Source organism: Salmo salar, chromosome ssa23, assembly GCF_905237065.1.
Source record: "Salmo salar chromosome ssa23, Ssal_v3.1, whole genome shotgun sequence".
NCBI lineage: Eukaryota > Metazoa > Chordata > Actinopteri > Salmoniformes > Salmonidae > Salmo > Salmo salar.
This window is the reverse complement of record NC_059464.1, coordinates 12393344-12414037: the sequence shown is the minus strand read 5'-3', so window position 1 is coordinate 12414037 and position 20694 is coordinate 12393344. Positions and strand designations below refer to the sequence as shown.

General features: G+C 41.2%; 1 protein-coding gene across 1 annotated transcript; it reads left to right on the top strand.

Annotated features, from left to right (window-relative positions):
• The first annotated feature begins 11715 nt into the window (after positions 1 to 11715).
• On the top strand, positions 11716 to 13939 carry igfbp-1a2 (insulin-like growth factor binding protein 1 paralog A2). Its single transcript, NM_001279137.2, has 4 exons — positions 11716 to 12216; positions 12471 to 12643; positions 13043 to 13171; positions 13776 to 13939. Exons 1-4 carry the CDS (start codon positions 11838 to 11840, stop codon positions 13884 to 13886), a joined length of 792 nt encoding a protein of 263 aa, NP_001266066.2. The 5' UTR covers positions 11716 to 11837; the 3' UTR covers positions 13887 to 13939.
• Positions 13940 to 20694: the final 6755 nt, after the last annotated feature.

The following is a 20694-nucleotide window of genomic DNA, read 5'->3' as shown; positions in this document are numbered from 1 at the left end:
ACCGCCCCCAGTTTTTACACGGCAGCTACTCACTGTTTATTATCTATGCATAGTCACTTTACCCCTACCTACATGTACAAATTACCTCAACTAACCTGTACACCTGCACGTTGACTCGGTACCGATACCCCCTGTATGTAGTTTTGTTATTGTTATTTTGTTACTTTTTATTTAATTTTTTAATTTAGGTAAAAAATTAATGCTGCTGCATTAATTGTAATTTGTCTGTGTTACCGTGTGCTGACGCTGTTCCTGTCTCGTTTTATGTCCGTTCCATATTAAATGTTTGACTCCCCATACCTGCTTCGCCTCTCTAGCGTCATCCCTTGACAGAATGCAGCAGCGGAGATCAGAGCTGGGGAACTGACAAATATAGGAGAGGTAATTAACAGGTGATGAGTGAGTCCAGGTGAGTCCAATATCGCTGATGCACGTGACGAGGGAAGGCAGGTGTGCGTAATAGATGATGGCAGGAGTGCGTGATGCATGGGGGAACAGCAGGAGCAGGCGTGATAACGTCCTACCGAAAGCACTCTCCACCAATCCATTTCACAAATAAACAACTGCAATGTCAGAATTGCCTCGTCCAAAGCAAGTGACATCACTTCCGCACCTTCAGTCTGTCCAAAAAAACTCCATAACTAGAACTTTGATTCTCCTTGCAGTTGATGTGTCTGACATTGGTGGCGGTGCGTGGGTAAAATCACTAGGGATGCCAGAAAAAGAAGCCGTATTACAAACTATGGGTTGTCATAATTGCGTTGTTTGCTCTATAACCTGTTAGTTCTCATATGCCTTGGGACCGTGACACAGTATATAAGCCTAAAGCCCGAGACAATAAGAAAGTACTGTTGCAGAATACATTCAACCACACCTTTGTTTCATCACAAAACCGGAGAGCAACCTCTGTCCAAACAGTTACATGATCTACAGTATGGTCAAGGAAGTTAATGTTTCCGACATTTTTGTACCACTAAACAACTATTGATTTCGAACCACAGAGTTACCACAAGTCGCGAAGAAAACAGGAGCTGCCTCCACTATTCCAGCACCATTTAAACTTCAAAATTTAAACACCATCAAATCACCTATGCTGAGTCTATTACAGTGACAACTAAAAGTTACCAAAAACTATTTAGTCCAATCAACGTAAGCTAAATATGATATGGCTGTCCATGGTTCTGATTTGTGTGTGTAAGTAGAAAAAACATGTTGACTCATACTTGCAGAGTAACGGCAACACCATCCTCCTCTCTTTCATGTTGACGAAACATTCTATCACTCTGTCATACAGTACACGCTTTTATTTTTTTGCTGTCCTAGGCTACCTGGCAAAAATGCTTGCTCGCTAGCCTAACTTCCATTGATGGGCAGCATTAGCTAGTTAACATTAACCTTCTACATCTAGCTACATATTTAACTTCCATCCTCTCAGGCCAGGGGAACAATGTATGAATTAATGGCTGTTGTAATCATTGATCAGTTCATAGAATTAATTAAAACGACAAGTTAAATTCCCTTTCTTCATCCATGGCTAATTTAGGAAGGCGCCAATTTTTTCTGGCTATCTAGCCTCCGGAGGACAACACAACAAGATGCAACAATTCAAGTTGTTTCTGTCAATGACTTATGCTCTCCATGTTATTTGATAGGAGTGAGAACAAAATACAAACTGGCTTTCCTTGACACGCAACACTTTTTTTGGTGCACGGGGACCATTCACAGTTGAGCTCACTCAGTTTAGCTCAATGCTGATTGGTTATTATTTCAAACGTTTTTAATAGAGGCCAAATGCTCGCTGGATTTGACGGCAACAATGTCATACTCTTTTGGACCAGACAGCATCAGATAGATGGCCTACACATACAGAGACAGAAGGGCTCTGTTTCGCTCGCTTGGATGCTTTTTCCGGTGAGATACATTGAGCATCTTGCAAATTGAGAAATAACAAGAAATAAGACAAAAAAACTGAAAACTTGAGCATGCATAACTATACTTTGTAGAGTCACCTTTTGCAGCAATTAAAGCTGCAAGTATCTTGGGGTATGTCTCTATAAGCTTGGCACATCTAGCCACTGGGATTTTTGCCAATTCTTCAAGACAAAACTGCTCCAGCTCCTTCAAGTTGGATGGGTTCCGCTGGTGTACAACAATCATATCACAGATTCTCATTTGGATTGAGGTCTGGGCTTTGACTAGGCCATTCCAAGACATTTAAATGTTTCCCCTTAAAACATTCAAGTGTTGCTTTAGCAGTATGCTTAGGGTCATTGTCCTGCTGGAAGGTGAACCTCTGTCCCAGTCTCAAATCTCTGGAAGACTGAAACAGGTTTCCCTAAAAAATGTCAGTGTATTTAGCGCCATCCATCATTCCTTCAATTCTGACCAGTTTCCCAGTCCCTGCCGATGAAAAATATCCCCACAGCATTATGCTGCCACCACCATGCTTTCACTGTGGGGATGATGTTCTCGGGGTGACGAGAGGTGTTGGGTTTGCACCAGACATTGCGTTTTCCTGGCCAAAAAGCTACATTTTAGTCTCATCTGACCAGAGTATCTTCTTCCATACGTTTGGGGAGTCTCCCACATGCTTTTTGGCGAACACCAAACATGTTTGCTTATTTTTTTCTTTAAGCAATGGCTTTTTTTTCTGGCCACTCTTCCGTGTATGGCTTAAAATGGTCCTATGAACATATACTCCAATCTCCGCTATGGAGTTTTACAGCTCTTTCAGGGTTATCTTTGGTGTCTTGTTGCCTCTCTGATTAATGCCCTCCTTGTCTGGTCCGTGAGTTTTGGTGGACGGCCCTCTCTTGACAGGTTTGTTGTGTTGCAATATTTTTTCAATTTTTTAATAATGGATTTAATAGCGCTCTATGGGATGTTCAAAGTTTCATATATTTTTTCACAACCCAACCCTGATCTGTACTTCTCCACAACTTTGTCCCTGACCTATTTGGATAGCTCCTTGGTCTTCATGGTGCCGCTTGCTTGGTTTTGCCCCTTGCTTAGTGGTGTTGCAGACTCTGGGGCATTTCAGAACAGGTGTATATATATACTGAGATCATGTGACAGATCATGTGACACTTAGATTGCACACAGGTGGACTTTATTTAACTAATTATGTGACTTCTGAAGGTAATTGGTTGCACCAGGTCTTATTTAGGGGTTTCATAGCAAAGGGGTGAATACATATGCATGCACCACTATTCCATTTTTTTTGTTGAATTTTTTAAAACAAGTAATGTTTTTCATTTCACTTTACCAATTTGGACTATTTTGTTTATGTCAATGACATGAAATCCAAATAAAAATAAATTTAAACTACAGGTTGTAATGCAACAATATAGGAAAAACACCAAGGGGGTGAAAACCTTTGCAAGGCACTGTAACAGACACATCTCAGCATCAGCTGTTCAGAGGAGACTGCATGGTTGAATTGCTGGAAAGAAACCACTACTAAAGGACACCAATAAGAAGAAGAGACTTGCTTCAGCCAAGAAACATGAGCAATGAACATCAGACGGGTGGAAATCTGTCCTTTGTTCTGATGAGTCCAAATTTGAGATATTTGGTTCCAACCGCTGTGTCTTTGTGAGACGCAGAGTAGGTGAACAGATGAGCTCTGCATGTGAAGCATGGAGGAGGAGGTGTGATGGTGTGGGTGTGCTTTGTTGGTGACACTGTCTGTGATTTATTTAAAATTCAAGGCACACTTAACCCGCATGGCTACCACAGCATTCTGCAGTGATATGCCATCCCATCTCATTTGCGCTTAGTGGGACTATCATTTATTTTACAACAGGACAATGACCCAACACACCTCCAGGTTGTGTAAGGGCTATTTGACCAGGAAGGAGAGTGATGGAGTGCTGCATCAGATGATAAGCAGTGGCTTATCAACAGATGGTTTGTTGATGGTCATACTATCTGAACAGCATCTACAGATGGCTTTTCGGACTATCCAAATAATGTGTGACCGATTAGATAGATAGACAGATGGATGGATGGATAGATGGATAGATGGATAGATAGATAGCTCACCACCATTGGACTCTGGAGCAGTGGAAACGCATTCTCTGGAGTGATTAATCACGTTTCACCATTTGGCAGTTTGACAGACGAATCTGGGTTTGGTAGATGCTAGGAGAATGCTACCTGTCACAATGCATAGCGCCAACTGTAAAATTTGGTGGAGGAGGAATAATGGTCTGGGGCAGTTTTTCATGGTTCAGGCTAGGCCCCTTATTTCCAGTGAAAGGAAATCTAAACACTACAGCATACAATGACATTCTAGACTATTCTGTGCTTCCAACTTTGTGGGAAGTTTGGGGAAGGCTTTTTCCTGTTTCAGAATGACCATTTTTTATATTTATATAGCAAGGCAGTTAAGAACAAATTCTTATTTACAATGATGGCCTAGGAAGAGTGGGTTAACTGCCTTGTTCAGTGGTAGAACAACAGATGTTTACCTTGTCAGCTCGGGGATTTGATCCAGCAACCTTTTGGTTACTGGCCCAATGCTCTAACCACTAGGCTACCTGCCTCCCCAATGCCCCTGTGCACAAAGCGAGGTACATACAGAAATGGTTTGTCGACATCTGTGTGGAAGAACTTGACTGGCCTGCACAGAGCCCTGACCTCAACCCCATCGAACAACTTTGGGATGAATTGGAATGCCGACTGTGAGCCAGGCCAAATCGCACAACATCCGTGCCCGACCTCACTAATGCTCTTGTGGCTGAATGGAAGCAAGTCCCCACAGCAATGTTCCAAAATCTAGTGGAAAGTCTTCCCAGAAGATTGGAGGCTGCTACAGCAGCAAAGAGGGGACTAACTCCATAATAATGCATATGATTTCGGAATGAGATGTTCGACGAGCAGGTGTCCACATACTTTTGGTCATGTTGTGTGTGTGTATATATATATATATATATATATAGAATAGTGAACGATATATATGACTGGTGTTTTGCGGGCAATGTTTAATGAAGCTGCCAGTTGAGGACTTGGGAGGCATCTGTTTCTCAAACTAGACATTCTAATGTTAATATAACTACACTGTCCATTTTACAGTAGCTATTACAGTGAAAGAATACCATACTATTGTTTGAGGAGAGTGCACAATTTTGCACATGAAAAGTTATTAATAAACAAATTAGACACATTTGGGCAGTCTTGATACAACATTTTGAAAAGAAATGCAATGGTTCATTGGATCAGTCTAAAACTTTGCACATACACTGCTGCCATCTAGTGGGCTGGAATAAACCTGGGCTGGAATAATACATTATGGCCTTTCTCTTGCATTTCAAAGATGATGTTAAAAAAAATACAAAAGAATAGTTGTTTTTTTCTTTGTATTATCTTTTTCCAGATCTATTGTGTTATATTCTCCTACATTAATTTCACATTTCCACAAACTTCAAAGAGTTTCATTTCAAATGATATCAAGTATATGCATATCCTTGCTTCAGTGCCTGAGCTACAGGCAGTTAGATTTGGGTATGTCATTTTAGGCAAAAAAAAATTTAAAAGGGGCGGAACCATTAAACCTCTTAAGGATTCGCCTAGATTAGCTCAACCATCCCGTGGAAGGGGCACTGATCCCAAAGAAGTTATTAAGAGGTTAAGGATTCACGTGAGGCTGGTTTATACTATTGACATCTCTGTAGACAGTTGCCGCAGTGACATCATTAACATTTTATCGTCGTCAGACATCAATCTTGTCATTGTCCTTTTGAAAAAGTATAAACACAAAAATAAAAGACTGCCTGACATCAGCAGCCTGGTGGTAAAAAATAGCATAACTGGTGTATTTTAACGCTAACACACCCATCAGTTTAAAAAGGAATTTAGGATATGTCAATCTAGCAAACCATGCAACTAAAAGCAACTTTCTGAACAATGTTTTGTTCGTTTCTAGCTTGTTAGCTACAAACTAACATTGTTAGCTAGCTAGCTAGTTCAAATAATGACCATATCACAGCTGACAACGTCATTCGTTTTGCAAATTTGTATTCATTATTACAGGAAAATAAACTCACAACAAGATCATTATTTCCAAGTTAATGACGAGCCAATTACAGACAATAGCTTACGGTTGTGGGTGTGACAAAATAAAAGCAGGGCATTCTACCGGAGAAATTTAGAACTTCGAAACTGTCTCATTGGCCTAAAGGTATATCCTAATTTGACTTTGATGCAGGGCATGTTGTTCTTTGCATTACTGTCTCTGGTAAACTCACACAATATCAAATAAAAGCAATGTTTATTTGTCACATGCAAAGAATATAGACGGTGTAAAAGGTACAGTGAAATGGTTACTTGCATAGCTAGCTAGCTAAACACAGAACCATAATCCTGACTCATAACATTACTACCATGCATGACTTTATTTTCAGAATGTGAAATGTCAGAATAATAGTGGAGATAATTATTTATTTCAGCTTTTATTTCATTCATCACATTCCCAGTGGGTCAGAAGTTTACATACACTCAATTAGTATTTGGTAGCATTGCCTTTAAATTGTTTAACTTGGGTTAAATGTTTTGGGTAGCCTTCCACAAGCTTCCCACAATAAGTTGGGTGAATTTAGGCCCATTCCTCCTAACTGAGTCAGGTTTGTAGGCCTTCTTACTCGCACACGCTTTTTCAGTTCTGCCCATAGATTTTCTATAGGATTGAGGTCAGGGCTTTGTGATGGCCACTCCAATACCTTGACTTTGTTGTCCTTAGGCCATTTTGCCACAACTTCGGAAGTATACTTGGGGTCATTTTCCATTTGGAAGACCCATTTGCGACCAAGCTTTAACTTCCTGACTGATGTCTTGAGATGTTAATTGAATATATCCACATAATTTTCTATCCTCATGATTCCATCTATTTTGTGAAGTGCACCAGTCCCTCCTGTAGCAAAGCACCCCCACAAAATGATGCTGCCACCCCCGTGCTTCACGGTTGGGATGGTGTTCTTCGGCTTGCAAGCCTCCCCCTTTTTCCTCCAAACATAACGATGGTCATTATGGCCAAACAGTTCTATTTTTGTTTCATCATACCAAAGGACATTTCTCCAAAAAGCACGATCTTTGTCCCCATGTGCAGTTGCAAACCGTTGTCTGGCTTTTTTATGGCGGTTTTGGAGCAGTGGCTTCTTCCTTGCTAAGCGGCCTTTCAGGTTATGTCGATATAGGACTCATTTTACTGTGGATATAGATACTTTTGTACCTGTTTCCTCCATCATCTTCACAAGGTTCTTTGCTGTTGTTCTCGGATTGATTTGCACTTTTTGCACCAAAGTACATTCATCTCTAGGAGACAGAACGCGTCTCCTTCCTCAGCAGTATGACGGCTGCTTGGTCCCATGGTGTTTATACTTGCGTACTATTGTTTGTACAGATGAACATGGTACCTTCAGGCATTTGGAAATTGCTCCCAAGGATGAACCAGACTTGTGGAGGTCTACAATTGTTTTTCTGAGCCCTTGGCTGATTTCTTTTGATGATCTCATGATGTCAAGCAAAGAGGCACTGAGTTTGAAGGTAGGCCTTGAAATACATCCCCAGGTACACCTCCAATTGACTCAAATGATGTCAATTAGCCTATCAGAAGCTTCTAAAGCCATGACATCATTTTCTTACCCTTACCTCCCTTATCTTACCTCATTTGCACATACTGTATATAGACTTTTTCTACTGTATTATTGACTGTATGTTTGTTTATTTCATGTGTAACTCTGTGTTGTTGTATGTGTCGAACTGCTTTGCTTTATCTTGGCCAGGTCGCAGTTGCAAATGAGAACTTGTTCTCAACTAGCCTACCTGGTTAAATAAAGGTGAAATAAAAATGAAATAAAAAAAATAAACAGGTCACCATTCACAAAGCCGTGGGGCCAGATGGATTACCAAGACGTGTACTCAAAGCATGCGCGAACCAAGTGGCAAGTGTCTTCACTGACATTTTCAACCTCTCCCTGACTGAGTCTGTAATACTGTACATACATGTTTCAAGCAGACCACCAAAGTCCCTGTGCCCAAGGAAGCGAAGGTAACCTGCCTAAATTATTACCGCCCCGTAGCACTCACGTCAGTAGCCATGAAGTGCTTTTAAAGGCTGGTCATGGCTCACATCAACAGTATTCCCCTGGATACCCTAGACCCACTCCAATTTGCATACCACCCCAACAGATCCACAGATGACGCAATCTCAATCGCACTCCACACTGCCCTTTCCCACCTGGACAAAAGGAACACCTATATGAGAATGCTGTTCATTGACTAGAGCTCAGCATTCAACATCATAGTGCCCTCAAAGCTCATCACTAAGCAAAGGACCCTGGGACTACACACCTCCCTCTGCAACTGGATCCTGGACTACCTGACGGGCCGCCCCCAGGTAGTAAGGGTAGGCAACAACACGTCTGCCACGCTGATACTCAACACTGGGTCCCCTCAGGGGTGTGTACTTAGTCCCCTCCTGTTCTCTCTGTTCACCCACGACTGCGTGGCCAAACATGACTCCAACACCATCATTAAATTTGCTGACAACACAACAGTGGTAGGCCTGATCACCGACAACGATGAGACAGCTTATAGGGAGGAGGTCACAGAACTGGCAGTGTGGTGCCAGGACAACAACCTCTCACTCAATGTGATCAAGACATAGGAGGTGGTTGTGGACTACAGGAAAAGGCGTGCCGAACAGGCCCCCATTAACATCGACAGGGCTGTAGTGGAGCGGGTCGAGAGTTTCAAGTTCCTTGGTGTCCACATCACCAACGATCTATCATGGTCCAAACACACCACGACTGTGGTGAAGAGGGAACGACAAAACCTTTTCCCCCTCAGGAGACTGAAAATATTTGGCATGGGTCCCCCGATCCTCAAAAAGATCTACAGCTGTACCATTGAGAGCTTCCTGACCGGTTGCAACACCACCTGGAATGGCAACTGCTCAGCATCTGTCCATAAGGCGCTACAGAGGGTAGTGCGTACGGCCCAGTACATCACTGGGGCCAAGCTTCCTGCAATCCAGTACCTATATAATAGGCGGTGTCATAGGAAAGCCCATAAAATTGTCAGAGACTCCAGTCACCCAAGTCATAGACTGTTTTCTTTGCTACCGCATGTCATGCGGTACAGGAGCGCCAAGTCTAGGACCAAAAGGCTCCTTAACAACTTCTAACCCCAAGCCATAAGACTGCTGAACAATTAATCAAATGGTCACCGGACTATTACATTGACCCCCACCCACTCCATTTGTTTTGACACTGCTGCTACTCGCTGTTTATTATCTATCGATAGTCACTTCACCCCTACCTACATGTACAAATGACCTCTAACCTGTACCCCCACACACAGACTCGGTACCGGTACCCCATGTATACAGTATAGCCTCGTTATTGTTATGTTATTGTGTTACTTTGTATTATTTTTTACATTTGTTTATTTGATAAATATTTTCTTAACTCTTCTTGAACTACACTGTTGGTTAAGGGCTTGTAAGTACTGTAAGTATTTCAAGGTAATGTCTACACTTGTTGTATTCGGCACGTGACAAATAAAGTTTGATTTGATTTTTGAAGAAGTGATGTGTGAAGTACAACTAGTTTACTGAAACGATTCACATTTGAGTGTCTCGGATTCACTTTTACTACATTATGTCTAGTTTATGAGATCAGGCTGGTTATTTTGGCAATAGCGTGAGAAAACAGAATTGCTTTTCCCACTTGCAACATCAAACAGCTTCACTGGTTGATGTTGTGCCTACACTCTTAAAAGTCAAATCGAAAACCAAATAAGGTTATTGAGTGCAATGCCATAAGGGAACCATTTAAGGGTCTCTGAAGAACCATAAATGGGACGGTTCTTTGAAGAACCATAGAAAAATCCCAAACCAGAAATGTTCTGGCCCCTCCAGGATCAAAATTGAATAGCCCTGATGTAAGGTTTCAAGCCTTATTTATATATTTCCCAGGGTGCCTTTTGAGTGAATTTTAGAGTTACCAGTGTCACCTGTGACTGTGTTTGCTAGTGACAGAGATGTTGTTGTTGCATTCATTCATAAACAGTTCTGTGGCCCTGGAGCAAATGAGATTTTAAGTGAATATCTTCTCATTAAAGTCTTTAAATTATTAAAATATACATTTCACAAGTTTTTTGTTGTTGTTAGGAACAGGTTTCATTGTAACACAGAGACCTGAAACTCATAGTTTACAAGCTACATCAGACCTGCAAGTCTCATTATGCTGGTTTGCGAAGTGATGTGAGGATATCCACCATTTGGATTTTTTATTCACCATCAACCTGCATTCAGAAGGACTGCCAGGGTTAGAAGGACTAAGGTACGAGACTACCTTAAACAAATCATCTGGAATAACCATTTCTGTAACGAGGGCAATAAATCCAAGTCACAGATTGAAATAGTTTAGAAAAATGTATGCCATTTATATATAGAACATAGATATTGGAACAAACAATTCTAAAACTCAACCTGTAGTAGAGCATGCTGGGAAATATGATAATGATGGGCATGGTTTTGGTTGAACTATTGTATTAACACTGGGGTTCTTTTACACCACTGAGTATTAATTTAACTACAGTGTTAATTTAACTCTTGACTCAACACTAGAAATGTGACACTGAAAAATCAAAACTAGTTAACACTGGCCAATTTTCTGTGTGCTATGAAAGTGACACATCTGCAGGCTTTATACATTTCAATAACATTTCAAAAATCTGAAGCACCATAGATGTCATGTCAAGAACCCCACACTTATCTCAAATGTTCTTTATCAGGAAAAGCTATCCAAGGAACCTTAAAACTTCTACAGGATCGGTGTGTCCCCCGTGGGATGGTTGAGCTAAAATGCGCTAACGTGATTAGCATGACGTTGTAAGTAACAAGAAAATTTCCCAGGAAATTGTGACATTCCTGTTAATCTAACTGCAGTTAATCTAATGCTGACATTCTTGTTAATCTAACTGCACTGTCCAATTTACAGTAGCTATTACAGTGAAAAATACCATGCTATTGTTTGAGGAAAGCGCACAGTTATGTACTTGAAAATGTATCAATAAACCAATTAGGCATATTTCCGCAGACTTGATACAACATGTTGAACAGTAATGCAAAGGTTAAACTTTACACATACACTACTGCCATATAGTGGCCAAACTCTAAATTGCGCCTAAACTGGAATAATACATTGTGGCCTTTCTCTTGCATTTCAAAGCTGATGAAAAAAAAAGCATGTTTTTTTCTTTGTGTTATCTTTAACCAGATCTATTGTGTTATATTCTCCTACATTAATTTCACATTTCCACAAACTTCAAAGTGTTTCTTTTCAAATGGTATCAAGAATATGCATATCCTTACTTCAGGTCCTGAGCTACAGGCAGTTAGATTTGGGTAGGTCATTTTAGGCGAACATTTTTTAAAAAAGGGTCCGATCCTTAAGGCTGAAGAAGAACCATTTAACTACCTTTATTTTTTTTCAGTGTACATAGAGCGCGACATGTGGCCACGGTCTGTTCCAATATAAATATTGAAGTGTTGTTGTATAGAAATAAGCTCGCTGATCGGACGAACGAGGGCCAATCAGAAGCCCTCAGATCAGTACACCTTCTTTTCAGAAATCATTCATAACGCCGATGCGTCAAACGTTTTTACGAGGACCCTGGTATAAATATGGCTGGAGTAGTTAGTCATTTTTCCAAAATAAAAGGATAGAAACTAAGGAACAGAAACGAGTCCTGCTTATGTGTCCTTTACCTAACCTTTGATAACTACTTTTATTCCTTGTTCCATATTTAGTCTACCAGACTCTCCGTTTACAATGAGTGGATTATTTCTGAAAAATATATTGGTGGCAGCAGCAGTATGTTGCTCGGTGCTGGTCACGGCGGCACTGGGGTCCCCAGTGTTAGCTCAAGAGCCGATCCGATGCGCCCCGTGCGCGCCGGAGAAGCTGAGCGAGTGTCCAGTGGTGGCGCACGGCTGTGTGGAGGTTCTGAGTGAGCCGGGTTGCGGATGCTGCCTTGTCTGCGCCCTGATGACGGGGGAACTGTGCGGAATCTACACGGCGCCATGTGGGTATGGACTGAGGTGCACCCCAATACCCGGCGACCTCCAGCCGCTGCACTCCCTTATTCGCAGTCAGGCGGTGTGCATGGCGAACCCCGAGCCCGAAAGGAGCGCTAAACCCCCAAACCCAGGTATTCAACCCCATATTGCAGAATGCTTTGCCTATAGATATCTTATACATTGCATATATGTCATATATCTGTAATAGACCTATGATAATAGTAGCCAATGTGTTTTTATCGTTTTAATAGCTGATTGATAATGATAGGCTAATAATAATTAGATGGTATATTATTCATAATTTACAAATGTATTTGTGCAGAAGTGCAATACTGTGATTTCTGCTTTTCCCCTTCTTGACACTCTCATTCCCTCATTTCTCCAGATCAAGGAGAGGTGGACGCTGCCGAGACATATAACGCTGCCAGAGTGTCAGACCCCTGCTTCACGATCTACCTTCCTGGCCACAACAAGTCCTTCGATCCCCCGTCTGCCGCGGACGCGCAGGAGAGCATGAAAGCCAAAGTCAGCGCAATTAGGAAGAAACTGGTGGAGCAGGTGAGCGGTCATGGAACATTTACTAGCCGTTTTGCAACTATAATTTAACATGCTTAAAACCAAAGGATGTTTGGTTGGTGGCTATTAAGCGTCATACCGCAAGGGGGCGTTCGAGTGCCTTTGAAGTTCGTGTGTGTGCGCGCGCGCGCGTGCGTATGTGTGTTCTTTAGCCTACCTATGACCTATCATGGAACTATTTGACTAAATAGGCTACCAGTGTTTTGCCACAACAGGCCTTGACTGTGTGGGTTGATAGGATAGAACAGCAGCTCTAGATGACTAGTGAGACGCATTTAGATGCGAATGAACATAGATAAAACACTTAAAATAAACAGAAAGTCCCCAAATATACAGAAAGTCCCCATCTCAAGTAAGTGACCCCCTTCTCTCTCCTCCCAGGCTCCCTGTCAAATGGAGTTGCAAAGAGCTCTGGAGAAGATCGCTAAATCACAGCAGAAGCTAGGAGACAAACTGACCGGGTTCTACCTGCCAAACTGTGACAAACACGGGCTCTACAAAGCCAAACAGGTATTATTAACATTATTACCTTATCTGGGTGTGTGCACTTGGCATTGGTGCCCAATTCATGATCCCTGTCAGTGTGAAATAATCTCACCTGATTGTGTGTGTGTGTGTGTGTGTGTGTGTGTGTGTGTGTGTGTGTGTGTGTGTGTGTGTGTGTGTGTGTGTGTGTGTGTGTGTGTGTGTGTGTGTGTGTGTGTGTGTGTGTGTGTGTGTGTGTGTGTGTGTGTGTGTGTGTGCAGCCAATATTGTGCCAACTACAGCTCCATAAAGAATAATGTGTATTCAGGCAGAGATTTGTATAGCAATGTTTACACCTTTGAGCACATTCAGCTATATTCACTTTGATGTCATCGCCTTGGCGCAGTGTGACTATACACGCGTATGCCTTTCTGTGTGTGCTCCCGTACATTCGTGTCTTGGAGTTGGTGTGTGTTTACCTCGTACTGTAGGTTGCGGCTGCACACAGATGAGGGTCATAGCATATCTGAAAAGGTGGTTAGGTGGAGGTGTGTTAAGTTGTGTAAAAAAGACCCAGGGATTCTAATCTCTCTCTCTCTCTCTCTCTCTCTCTCTCTCTCTCTCTCTCTCTTTCCTTTTCTCTCACCAGTGTGAGTCATCTCTTGATGGACAGAGAGGCAGGTGTTGGTGTGTGTCCTCCTGGAATGGAAAGAAGATTCCAGGATCCACTGCTCTGTCTGTAGATGCAGACTGTTCTTAAGAGATCAACCACTGATGCAGAACACACCCACACTAACACACACACACACACACACACACACACACACACACACACACACACACACACACACACACACACACACACACACACACACACACACACACACACACACACACACACACACACAGTAAACCACTGATTTTCTTTTGATACGTGTTATTTATTAATTGTCCATGGTGGTGTTTGATATTCAGGTACACACTATCACTGTGGGACTGATGTCCCCTGACCCCTGACCCTCAATCCCTGAATCCTGACCCCGTCCCTCCCCACCAAAGAGAAAATCCATTTTTTTCTGAAAAGGAGATTTTTATATTTTAATGTATTTTCTTAAACTCTACAGCCTTACTTATTTCACATTATGTACTGTATGTATTCATTTGTAATTGTATTTTAATATTTATATCATTTAGCCTTATTTTCATTATTATTATTTTTTGTGCATTATTATCAGTGTGTAAAGTGTGTATATGTATCGACGCCCTGAGTTACTCCATGTTGCTCTGGGCCCGGTTTTCCAAAAGCGTCTTAAGGCTAAGTTCATCTTTAGAACATTCATAGGAGCATCGTTAAATCTCCGAACTGTTTCCCAAAACTATCATTACTAAAGTTGCACTTGAAAACACTCATTATTTACCAACTGCCTCAGACCACTCATAGAACAGCTGTGTCATTAGATGTGTTTTTCACTTTATACACAGAAGATCTCTGCTAAACATAGAATCAAGATGTTTATCTGTCTCTCTGTGACCGCCGATAACGTCACAACGAAGTTGACTACAAATAGAAAGTTGCAGATGACTGCATGAAAAGATAGCCTTCCTACAGTATATTCTACAAAGGCCTATATTTCAATGATATTGAAATCTATTTCATGTTCATTCAATTGAGTTTTGCTTTGCTATTTGGTACATTTTGACTCAATATATCTCATGATATGTAGCCTAACATGTGATCTGCCAAATCTTGACAGTGCATTATTAAGGGAACGGGAAAGGGGAATAGTGAATCAGTTGTACAACTGAATGCATTCAACTGAAATGTGTCTTCCACATTTAACCCAACCCCTCTGAACCAGAGAGGTGCGGGGGGCTGCCTTAATCGACATTCACGTCTTCGGCGCCTGGGGAACAGTGGGTTAACTGCCTTTCTCAGGGGCAGAACGACAGATTTTTACCATGTCAGCTCGGGGATTTGACCCAACAACCTTTCGGTTACTTTATAGGGTAATTAGAATAAGCCACTTCAATATTTGCAGCCATAGGTGATACTATCTCTCTAGGAGCTGATCCGTTGTCAGTATTGTGTAATAATTATAATGACCTTGGCCGTTGCAGGAAAGATGCATCCTTAAAACACTCATAAGCCTAAATTCCATCGCTATCGGGAAACTGGGTCCAGGTCTTTAGGAGTTTGTCTGGTGGTTTACTTTTGAAACGAACCAAACAAAAACAAAAGCACTGTGTGACCCAAATTCATTTTAGAAGGTTTTCTAAATCTTATGTGACTTTTAATTGTTTTTCATGTTCACTGACATGGTTTTGTTAGTTTTTATTTCTGATATGATTCATACATGATGACACTTGGCTACATCAGTGAATGCAGAAAACGACTAATTTGGACATTCTTACCTTTCAAGAAACTCAATGTGGGTTTTGCAGAATTGCATGATGGGTAATGCTCCTGCATTGTCCCTTGTTCTGACGGGTGTCTACCTTGACCTACCTCTCTTTACTGTTCTTTATATAACATGAACGCATTATGAGAGAGAGGGAGAGATTATTCCAAAGTGACTGACTGCTCACTCATGTATGTACACTTTTGTAATTGAGATGTGTTGTAAAAAAAGAAGAAGATGTATTTAATTAAAACGTTTAACCCCAAATATGTTATCTTGGTCATATTGTTGCCAAACAAGACTACATTGAAAATAAGCCTTCTGGCTTTCTGTTTTTATCCTCAATCATTAATGTATGTAATGTTGGCTTTGGCTGGAGCAGCGTACTATTTTTAATGATCAAATACATTCAATCAATAAATCAATCAGTCTTTATGCTCCCTTACCAGAAGCCCTGTTTATACCTGCCGTTAACATGCGTCCTTCTTCCTGATTTTGTCCCGATCTTGACATAATCTTGTCTGTTTACACTTCTAAGATCTGATCACAATCAGATCACAGTGCATCTTTTAATTGTCTACTGACAAAAATGAGGACACAATCAGAGTGTGGACAAGATCCGTAAAAAAGGCTACATGCTTGAATCAGGTATAAATAGGGCTAGAGAGAGTCATAGCTCAGCCCTGCCCTCCGCTCTCTCTCTCTGCCTTTTGACCCGCTCTGTTTGTATTGGTTGAATGCAGGTATTTCCCTCAATGTGCCCACTGCCAGCCTGCCTGGCACCACCACATTCATTTGAGTTTATTACAAATTGACCTATCGTTTTATCTATCATCTTTGTAACATTCCAGGGCTGGCTGGCTGGCTGGCACAGAGAGAGAGAGAGAGAGAGAGAGAGAGAGAGAGAGAGAGAGAGAGAGAGAGAGAGAGAGAGAGAGAGAGAGAGAGAGAGAGAGAGAGAGAGAGAGAGAGAGAGAGAGAGAGAGAGAGAGAGAGAGAGAGAGAGAGAGAGAGAGAGAGAGAGAGAGAGAGAGAGAGAGAGAGAGAGAGAGAGAGAGAGAGAGAGAGAGAGAGAGAGAGAGAGAGAGAGAGAGAGAGAGAGAGAGAGAGAGAGAGAGAGAGAGAGAGAGAGAGAGAGAGAGAGAGAGAGAGAGAGAGAGAGAGAGAGAGAGAGAGAGAGAGAGAGAGAGAGAGAGAGAGAGAGAGAGAGAGAGAGAGAGAGAGAGAGAGAGAGAAAGAAACTATCCCAAAAAATTCCTCTGGTCATCTTTTTGGTTGCCAACTGTCTCCCCATCTGCTCGAACATTTGATGTAAACAGTTTATTGAATGTAGGCCTACTTACTATAACTCTGAATTAGACAGTATTGAGTGCTGAATGTACTACTCAGCTCTCTGAGGTAATATAGCCTGACTCGTAAAAACGCCCTCAAGCCGTTCAACAGTAAATACAAATTGTGTTTATTTTTTATTTAAAAAATACGTTCAATATACATTATATTTGAACAAAATAATTTTCCATTCTCAAAGGAAAGAATAGCTGTGTGATTTTCTAGTTTAGTAACATGAAAAGCTTTTATTCTTTAAAGAATCAAAGCTCTTTAAATGATACAATTTGAATAAATAAATACATTTTAAAAAAAGTACAATTACCCGTGAACAACAGAGAGATTCTTATGTGACCAGTGGACCCAGACTGAGACAGAATGGCATGGCGTGCACGCTGGCTTGGCGTGCACGTTGGCGTGCACAGAGAGAAGTAGTGGAGTAGTGACCGACTGACTGACAGAGAGTTCCACTGGATGACAGACCCATAGGAAAACACAACAGGATTGGGTTTAGCCACATTGTCAATTCAGGAAGTTAACATTTTGAAATTAACATTTTCCTCATTAAGAATTTCAGAATACTGTATTGAGTGCATTGAAACAATAATGACCCCAACTCTGTTATACACCTATTAGACAGACCAGTGACCTGAGTGACTGACTGATAGTTACCATGGGCAACAGACCCGGAGATGTATGGAGTTTACAAAATAATGACACTGCTGAGAAACAGAAGAAAGAGTGTTAATTCAAATATAAACATTAATTAGTAATTATATTATATAACTTACACTTGGTTGTAGGGGAGAGTGGGGTAAGTTGAGACATGTTTTACATTCAACATCACTTGAATGTAATCACACATTAAGGGAAATATATAGTATTATATCTTACAAAGATATCTACATATATTTCAGGATGTTGTGTGTCCACAGAAATAATCATAATTCATGTAAACATTACAGCTTTGAAAACATAGCTTCTCCAAAAATAGTGGTCTTTGGCACAACTTACTGAGGTAAATTGAGCCGCAGGACAGGGTAAGTTAAGCCTCCTGCAAATTTCTGTACTGAATTAAATATTTCCACAACTTCTTTAAAACCACATCTATCTTTATTTCCCAAAAACAAATCAACACAATCCCTTTTTTGTCTTTTAACCACAGGTTTAACCTCTAACAAACACTTTGTACTTTTTTAACATAGGCCCTGTTGTTGCCTCTTATTCCGGCGATAATGCCTTGCATTACACCTTACACTTCAATATCCTCAACTTGCCATTGGCTCAACTTACCCCAAGGCAACATTTTTACTATATTAGCCAACACAGCTACAAGGACACACTTTTATGCTAGGTTAAAGACCTCATATTGAAGCTTATAGAGACCCCAAATTATGTATAGAACAATCTTAAAAGTATGTACTTTGGTTTAGATACAAGCATCATAAAACGTTTAGCTCAATAAATTCATTTGACTTGGTGAAAATCTGTTTTTTGGACGTAACTTGCTCACCACTTTTTCCATGTGGTTTCTTCCTTCACAGACTCCATGAAATGATTACCTCTTCCTAAATATTTGTTCAAATTATTAATTTTGTGTATATTGCCTAGACTTACCCCAATCTCCCCTACTATTGGAAAGTCACTGAATCCTTTATAAGAAAATAAAACGTAGTTTGGATCAGCTTTCAATTATTTCTTAGATAAATTACTTCTTTATTTACTTCGTTTTATGTACAGTACATACAGTGCCTTCGGAAAGGATTCAGATCCCTTGACTGCTTCCACATTTTGTTACGTTATAGCCTTATTCTAAAATGGATTAAATACAACTATTTTTTCAGAAATCTACACACAATACCCAATAATGACAAAGCGAAACAAGGTTTTTAGAATTGTAGCTAATGTTTTAAAAATAAATGTACTTAAGTATTCAGAACCTTTGCTATGAGACTCGAAATTGAGCTCAGATGCATCCTGTTTCCATTGATCAGCCGTGAGATGTTTCTACAACTTGATTGGAGTCCACCTGTGGTAAATTACATTGATTGGACATGATTTGGAAAGGCACACACCTGTCTATGTAAGATCCCACAGTTGACAGTGCATGTCAGAGCAAAAACCAAGCCATGAGGTCGAAGGAATTGTCCGTAGAGCTCCGAGACAGGATTGTGTCAAGGCACAGATCTGGGGAAGGGTACCAAGAAATTTCTGCAGCATTGAAGGTCCCCAAGAACACAGTGGCCTCCATTATTCTTAAATGGAAGAAGTTTGGAACCGCCAAGACTCTTCCTAGAGCTGGCCGCCCGGCTAAACTGAGCAATCAAGTGAGAAGGGCCTTGGTCAGTGAAGTGACCAAGAACCTGATGGTCACTCTGACAGAGCTCTAGAGTTCCTCTGTGGAGATGGGAGAACCTTCCAGAAGGACAACCATTTCTGCAGCACTCCACTATTCAGGCCTTTATGGTAGAGTGGCCAGACGGATGCCACTCCTCAGTAAAATGCACATGACAGCCCGCTTGGAGTTTGTCAAAAGGCACCTAAAGATTCTCAGACCATGAGAAACAAGATTCTCTGGTCTGATGAATCCAAGATTCAAATCTTTGGCCAGAATGGCAAGCATCACGTCTGGAGGAAACCTGGCACCATCCCTACGGTGAAGCACAGTGGTGGCAGCATCATGCTGTGGGGGTGATTTTCTGCGGCAAAGACTGGGAGACTAGTCAAGATTGAGACAAAGATGAACGGAGCAAAGTACAGAGAGATCCTTGATGAAAACCTGCTCCAGAGCGCTCAGAACCTCAGACTGCGGTTAAGGTTCACCTTCCAACAGGACAACAACCCTAAGCACACAGCCAAGACAACGCAGGAGTGGCTTCGGGACAAGTCTCTGAATGTCCTTGAGTGGCCTAGCCTGAGCCCGGACTTGAACCCGATGGAACATATCTGGAGAACTGAAAATAGCTGTGCAGCAATGCTCCCCATCCGACCTGAAAGAGCCTGAGAGGATCTGCAGAGAATGGGTGAAACTCCCTAAATACAGGTGTGCCAAGCTTGTAGCGTCATACCCAAGAAGACTCAAGGCTGTAATTGCTGCCAAAGGTGCTTCAACAAAGTACTGAGTAAAGGGTCTGAATACTTATGTAAATGTGATATTTCTGGGGTTTTTTGCAAAATGTTCTAAAAACCTATTTTTGCTTTGTCATTATGGGGTATTGTGTGTAGATTGATGAGGGAAAAAAAACGATTTAATCAATTTTAGGATGAGGCTGTAACCTAACAAAATTTTGAAAAAGTTAAGGGGTCTGAATACTTTCTGAAGGCCCTGTATGTCTATTCAGACACATAGCTTCCAGGAAAAAAATTATAATAATTACGAAGACACACAAATAACAGGGAAGGGGACAGGGCAATAGCTTAAACATACTTTTATGCAACTCGCCGTAAATGAAGTGCGCTAACAAAATGTCATATAGTACCAGCGGGTTGGTTGGTTTGAATTTTTTTTTTTAAAGTTACTTTGTAACTGATTCAGTGTAACCAAGCTACTGGGCTAGCATTCCTTCTTGTGCACTCTCCACTGTTAAAGTCTGCATCTGAAACATTATCCAAATATGGTGCCATTTTGGACACAGGATATGTGAAAGTGTCATAGAGGAAGCAGGAAGCACCTCTAGGAGAACCACACCCCTTTCCTCAGACCCCCGTCTGCATCTTGAGTGCATATTTGGTGCTGTGTCCATCTTGTGGAGTTGTTGGAAAAAGATCATACAAGCATCTCCAAGAACAGTATAAACGAAAAGCAAACACACTTTGCATTGAATGTAAATTCTGAGGAGTGCT

Coding starts and splice junctions, on each gene's coding strand:
- igfbp-1a2 (NM_001279137.2), top strand. CDS start 11,838: ATGAGTGGATTATTTCTGAAAAATATATTGGTGGCAGCAGCAGTATGT. Junction 12,217..12,470: donor CGCTAAACCCCCAAACCCAG/GTATTCAACCCC, acceptor TCATTTCTCCAG/ATCAAGGAGAGGTGGACGCT. Junction 13,172..13,775: donor GGCTCTACAAAGCCAAACAG/GTATTATTAACA, acceptor TTCTCTCACCAG/TGTGAGTCATCTCTTGATGG.